The 7,285-nt window shown below is 42.1% G+C and overlaps 1 protein-coding gene across 1 annotated transcript; it reads right to left on the bottom strand.

Annotated features, from left to right (window-relative positions):
* Positions 1 to 2,014: 2,014 nt before the first annotated feature.
* On the bottom strand, positions 2,015 to 3,578 carry LOC110678909 (guanine nucleotide-binding protein subunit beta-5-like). Its single transcript, XM_021852525.1, has 3 exons — positions 3,346 to 3,578; positions 2,683 to 2,938; positions 2,015 to 2,549 (listed from the first exon to the last, which is right to left on the bottom strand). Exons 1-3 carry the CDS (start codon positions 3,458 to 3,460, stop codon positions 2,030 to 2,032), a joined length of 891 nt encoding a protein of 296 aa, XP_021708217.1. The 5' UTR covers positions 3,461 to 3,578; the 3' UTR covers positions 2,015 to 2,029.
* Between the last annotated feature and the right edge of the window lie 3,707 nt (positions 3,579 to 7,285).

Genomic DNA, 7,285 nt, shown 5'->3' with positions numbered 1-7,285 from the left:
TCCTCCGTCGGCATCACTTTGTCGGCTTCTAAAAGTGTCCGATGCCATGTGTGCTCATCCGGGCACAGGGTTAGTGGGCCTCCGATTAACATCAACAACCAAGCCATCCCCATCCGCAAAACGGCAAGAATCCTCGGTGTTACTATCGACCGAGGCCTGACCCACTATGAAGGAGTCAGAGCCAACTGCCGAAGTCGTCTAAATTTATTGAGATCCTTATCGAGACCTCATCACAGCAACAACCGGAATATCCTATTCCGTATAGCCGCTGCCATCATCGATAGTCGCCTGCTGTACGGATTGGAAATCACGTATCTGGCTATGAACAACCTCATGGACGCGCTATCCTCGCTCTACAACCGATATATTCGTATTGTCTCGGGGCTTCTTCCTTCCACTCCGGCTGACGCTGCATGTGTTGAAAACGGGCTTCTTCCATTCCGCTTCCTCGTCATTGTAACCCTCTGCACGAAAGCAACCGCTATTGCTGAGAGGACCGCGGGAAACCGCAGAACTCGCCTCATGGAAGAAGCAGACCACCAGCTAGAAAACGCCACCTGTTCGTATCTCCCGCCAATTGCCAAAACGCGCTGGTGCGGTGTGGCGAATGAGACTGGCGCAGCTCAAATTTTAAATTCGACTCCAGAATACATAAAGTTTTAAGGCAGGTGATTCATCCATTCGATTGCGAAAAACCGTCGCCGAGATTCTTCGAAAAGATTACTCAGCACACCAGCGACGATACACTGACGGATCCCTCTCCGTACGAGGTGTTGGGATAGCTATTATACTATAATAGTCATCATCACCGACTCAGCGAGCTGCTTCACAGCGCTCCAATCTGAAACCCCTCATCACCCGTGGATCCAGGGGATAATAAAAAAAAGGCCCCATGCGACGTTACCATAATGTGGATCCCAGAACACAGTGGTGTTCCTGGTAACGCAACCGCAGATTTCCAAGCAGGATCCGGCCCTTCTGGCCCTCGTTACAACACTAGGGTACCCCTTGCTGATATTCGAAGGTGGGTGAAATCGATCATACGCCAGACATGGCAGGCAGAATGGGCAAATTCACGAGGGGCCTACCTGCGAAAAAAAAGCACCGATGCTTGGACAGACCTGAAGTCGATAAAGGACCAAACCATAATCTCCCGATTTAGATCCGGCTACACAAGGATGTCCCACAATTACGGAGGAACCCCTTTCCATTGGTCCTGCGAGGTCTATCTGCAACTGCTCAGCCTTTGATAGCCCCAGACAGATGTAGGGAAAGTGTACCAGTTATGGCCATAGTGGTTCCCTATTTGGCCATATGTGACATTTTGATAACGTTCACATGTGTAATCATTTTGAATGCTTTAACATCAAGAAATATCTTAAATCTAACTACTACAACTCACACAAATTTTCAAAACTTGAAGACATTAAAGTTATCACGTATGGCGAAATAGGGAACCACTATGTCCATAACTGGTACACTTACCCTAACTACTACAACTCACACAAATTTTCAAAACTTGAAGACATTAAAGTTATCACGTATGGCGAAATAGGGAACCACTATGTCCATAACTGGTACACTTACCCTATGGGATTTCTGGTAGCATACGATAAGTCCTGCAGGACGACCTCTCTTCAATGGGAGCGCTTATCTCCTTCGCAGGATTATACTTTAAGATTTAGATATATTTTCCACGTACAATTCACGTGATCGTAACCAACTAGCTGGTGTTGTCCCATCATATGCATGTTCTGCAATAATTTTAAACTTGTCCGTCTATTTGTTCGCTCTGAATGTTAGGCACATAAGAAGTGACTCCTTATTGTACCCCCAGCTTTGTGTTGTGTTAATTTGTGGCTTTTTGTCAATTAGTTTTATCTAAATCTCACTCGATGTAATAACTATGTGTCCCAAGACTAGTTACAACATTTTTGTTGTTTTTCACAGGATTTTTTAAAAACTGACTGGGGATGAACCTGTCTACGGCAGAAAATCCCTTCAATAAAAAGTAATTCAATTCAAAAATTCAAATGTTATTACTTTTATAATGAAAGCCCTTGAGCTGCTGAATATAGGTAATGTTTAGAATGGTACCAATAAACATAAATATAATAGATATATTTATTATACTCACAGTACTATCGTCCGATCCAGTACTGATTGCGTCTCCGCTCGGGTGAAATTTCACACTATTAACATCGGACTGATGCCCTTCAAACGACTGGACAACGTGACCGGAGCGCATATCCCAAATGAAAGCCATCTTGTCGCAGCTTCCAGACACAAACGTGTTACCGGTTTCGTTAGGCGCCAGATCTATCGACATCACATCGCCCGTGTGGCCATGGAAGCTCTGGAGCAGTTGACCGGATTCCACGTCCCACAAAGCGCAGGTAGAATCACCACTTCCGGTCAATATTTGCTGGTCGGAGTTAGGAAAAATGCAACAAGACATGTAGCTTGTGTGCGTTCCAACGGTTTTCTTACGGGATGAAATGTCTTCCTCCATAGTTATTGGATACACAGTTACTTTATTATCCAGTCCACTGTACAAGACAAAAACATTGAGATTGTAGTTTTAGAATTGGTGTGCATCCTAGAAACTCTTGCCCTACTATAGAGTTGGTAAGTTTATCATTTAATAGAAAAAAAATCGCCAGGTCAAAAAGTAGTACTCACCCACAAGCCACCAGGTTCCCGGACGGAGCGTACGAGCATCCCATCACCCAAGTAGTGGGCATCGTCACGGCATGCTCCTTGTAGTTGGTGAACGCATCCCAGATAATCAGTTTTCCATCCTGGGATGAAGAAACGATGTGCCTCTTGTCGGGGGACCAATCGGAACAGAGGACTTTCGCCTGGTGGCCCTTCAGTACCCGACGCGGCTTGATGTTCAAATACGTGATCATTTCAAGCCGCTCGGCGACGGAGGAAACTTAATTTGATAAATTAATAGAAAGTTGGTTATACATACATCGATTCTATTTCATATTCTCATAGGGCACTGTTTCCACATCTAGCTGTTGAAAAATTATCAAATGATGCACTTATTTCAAATATTTTGTAAATAATGACACATGTGGCATGTCATCTATTATTGGAACATCAAGTTCAGAAAATTATGTTTGCCCAACTTCAAAACTTTCCTCAAATTATTTAAACAGTTTATGATAGTCGAATAATTGATGACTCAAACGACCTTCATTATTGACAAAGTATTTGTAATAAGATGATCACTAAGTGACTTGATATTTTTTACCAACTTGAAGTGATAACAGTGCCATGTACGAATATGAGTTCGAATCACTGTACATAATTGTAAAATCAAAAAGAAAAACTTACGAGTAACATCGTTCAGCTTCTGCCGTTCCTCTTCAAGTTTTGCCTTCAGTGATTCGGCTTCCTTCACAAGCGCAGCTACCTTATCGGTAGTGTTGTTGCTCAGGACCTCGGTCATATTTTTCACCGTTATTTTTGCTGATTTTTATTGTTTTCCGGGGCAGAAACGAAAATTTTTCACCACAAGTACAGACGATCGACTAGTTTTTCGCAGATTTTTGCACCATTTGACAGGAGAAATAAAATCAATAAACAAATCGCTGTCAAAAGAGCGAAAGATTATTTCACAAGGGTAGGAAGAACCTGAGACGAGACTCGCGAAGAGGAAAAAAAGCAACGTCATATGCAGCCCAGATTTCGCTGTCAGATGCAGCCAGTTGATTTTGTGGGCGAATATGTGGAGAGTATTGGAATCATTAATAAAAAAAATAATTCAGCGAAATATTCCATTTGATTTGCGCTGACGAAACTAAATCGAAACAAGCAAAACATTTGTTATTGCAATGTTTACTGCGTTTGCGGATGTGAAATTTAACTTGAAAAGGTTTTCTGAACTTGGAACGATGCAATCGCAATTCATCTTTGCCATTGAGTTCATGTAAAAGCTTGAACATCTTGCTCACAAATTTGTGTAAACACAGAATCGAAGAAGAAAATCTTAGCAACCGTAGAAAAAGAAGACCGACTTCGCGAGTCTCGTCTCAGGGAAGAACTCATCATCACTGACTTTCGCACGGTGTGACTACCAGAAAATTCATACTTTTAATATATATTATGTATCCGGTAGAAATCAAGACCAACATTTATTTATTATTATTGTTTTCTCGGGCCCCGTGCGTCGCAGCTAATCCAGCCTTTTACGAGCGCTAATGGCTGCCGCAAAAAGGCTCACTTTCTGGTAGGGATTAAACGATTTGACGTTTAGCTTGGGTCCGTTCAATAGAAAACGACCCAAGCCAAACGTCAAATCGACATGTCCCTACCAGAAAGCGAGTCTGTTTGCGGCAGCCATTAGCGCTTTTAAAAACCTGGATATGTGAATAGTGCGCTGTGTTCATAAACATCGTAAGAATGCAGCGCCACACATGCCATTATGACAGTTATGTCGGGAACGAGTCACACGTCGCGTGTCCCACACGCGCGTTCCGATTTGGTGGGCGCGCGACAATATAAATATGAATATTAGAGTGGTTAAAAAAATCGTTTTTGCTCCGCGCTGCTCATTCGATTCAATTTCAAATTCTGATTATCCTCTCAAAATTTGAGCTCATTCGGATGAAAACTGAGACTGCACAAGCCTTTTAAAGGTTATATAGGAATTACTATGAGAAAAGCAAGCAATTCATTCAATCGGCCATAGTGTTTGTCCATGTGCTCTTGGGGATTAGATACTGTGAGATACATTCATCAGCTACAACTTTGCCGAAGACCGTTTTCAAATCGGATGCCTCAGTAATCAGTTATGAATTTATATCCAACCACAAATTCTTCAGCAGTGCTAATTTAACTTCTAAACAGGCAACATTGCTGCACTTGGCGCGAAAGATAGCACGCACAAATCATGGCTACTATGTTTTTCTAGCAGAGCTTGAATGAAATAGGTGCTTCTGGTTCGAAGGTTGGAAGACTAATGAATATTTATTTCAAATAACAAGCTTAGGTTGCTAAGGCTAATGGCGTAGCTAAGGATCTGATTGCGAAGCTAACATAAGTCGCGGGTTACTACACATCACTCCTCCCTAATCTGCAACGCCTATAAAATGGCAAAACTTCTGCTGGTTTGGTGTAGCCAGCGGTTTGGTGAATCCATCTGCCGGTTGGCTCGAAGTGGGCGTGTAGCCAAATTTGACCACGCCGTTCTCCAAACTCTCGTGCACGAAATGATAGCGGATGCTAACATGCTTCGTTCTGCGATTATAGGATCCGTTGCCTGCGATGCTGATTGCTGACTGGTTGTCGCAGAACATCGGAACCGGTCCAACGTTGGTGAATTCCGAACGAAGATTGCTCCACCACATGGCTTCTTGAATGCTCCGGGAGAGCGCCATATACTCCGCCTCGCATGACGAAAGTGCTACAGTCGGCTGTTTCTTCACATTCCAGGCTATGGCAGCACCCTGCATCGTAAAGACGTAGCCGGTTGTCGATCTGCGGCTATCTGGATCTCCTCCCCAATCGGCATCGCTATATCCGATCAGTTGTCCATTCTCGTCCCTCTTGTACTGTAATTTCTTCGTAGCCGTGCCCTTCAGGTATCGGATGATACGCTTAACAGCTTCCCAATGCTGCCTGCCAGGGTTCGATGAAAATTGGCCTACCGCATTCACAGCAAACGCAATGTCGGGTCGAGTTGTCTGGGCCACGAACGACAAACATCCTACTGCTTCTTTGTACAGCACATCTCTCATCTCCATTTTCTCTCTTTCAGTCTTCGGGGCCATCGACTTTTCCAGTCTACCGCTCGGATCCGCCGGAGCTGCTACCGGATTCGCATTCGTCATTCCAAAACGACGAACGATCTCCTCAATATACGCCTGTTGGTCCAACGAAAGCTTCCCTTCACGTCGATCCTGCTGGATCCGAATGCTAAGGCAGTGTGTGGCCTCACCCAGGTCCTTCATTTTAAATCGCTGCATCAAAAAATCCTTTAGCCTCTTCTTCATCGTCGGTCGTTTGTGAATATCAACAGGTCGTCTACGCCCGCATAGAAAAGTACAGTTCGTCTAATAGTCATTACAGTATTTCACTTTCAACTGGTTCGGTCAAAGTATCAGAAACAGTCGTTTTTATGTTGGACTATAAAATACCTAAAGCTGTGAATAGGGTCCTAAAGCCCTGTCTCAATTTTAGTAACAAACGCTTAAGTTTAGGGCAGAAACACATGTTTACTCAATTTTTAATTGATTTTCATTGGTTTAAGTACAAAAAACATTTTTTTATGATTTTGTCACACCTTTTGGTTTAAACTCAAATGTTGGGTATATTTTGTTTTCCGTGTCCCTTCCGAAATGTCAGATAGGAACAACCCCAGTGTTCAAACTATATGCCCTGTGGCATTTTTGTCGAAAAAGTGAATGTCAAACAAGATCACAAGTGTCAAGGTTCATATTCGAAACCATTTTTAAAATTGAAGTTTAAAAATGTTATAGCCGTTATTTGAGCTGGAAAACTTGCTAAAGTAGTTGTAATAACATGCTCTTTCGTATTATTAAATAAAAACAAGAATTCATTAAACATTTTAGGACCCAATTGTACTGAACGGTTTAGGTGATATATACGAAATAGTTACTGTTCATGATACTGTGCAGATAATGTAAAATGATATTGGTATGAATACATGTATCAAACGGTTTAAACATAGCATCACATTTCGTCCAATTGTTTTTTTCATCTTTTTGTTACACACGCTCAAAAATTAACTCATAGGTGGTGTGTAAATTATGCACATAACGATCATCTTTTCATACATATAAATCAATAAAAATTAAAAAACGAGTTTTCCTGCGGAATCATTCAAATATTACACAACGCAAAATTGGGAGAAAGGGGGTCTTACATAGTGCTAAAGTCCATACAAAAATTTAAAATTTTCCGTATAAAAGCTGTTATGTGGAGAGGGAGGGGGTCTAAAATTGTCAAATTTTGCGTTACGTAATATTTGAATAATCCCTTACGTTGTATATTGTTTCCGTCGAAATGTTGCCGAAAATAGATTATTTTTCGGTTTGAGGAACTTGCAAAGCTATGTATATGTTTTTTGAGAGTGCATTTTTTTGTTGTTGTTTTGCAAAGATCAAACTAGAGTGAAAAAAAAAACTGAAAGTCGGTGCGGAAAAGTAAGCAGGAATGCATATCGGAGAAGGGTTCCACAGCTCCGCGAAGATTGTCCGTATTTCCGGTGGCTTGGAACCTTTTATCATCGAAGTAATGAGCATTGTTCCCC

This window comes from Aedes aegypti, chromosome 3, assembly GCF_002204515.2.
Source record: "Aedes aegypti strain LVP_AGWG chromosome 3, AaegL5.0 Primary Assembly, whole genome shotgun sequence".
Taxonomy (NCBI): Eukaryota; Metazoa; Arthropoda; class Insecta; order Diptera; family Culicidae; genus Aedes; species Aedes aegypti.
Note: the sequence above shows the minus strand (reverse complement) of the source record. Positions and strands in the feature narration are given on the sequence as shown.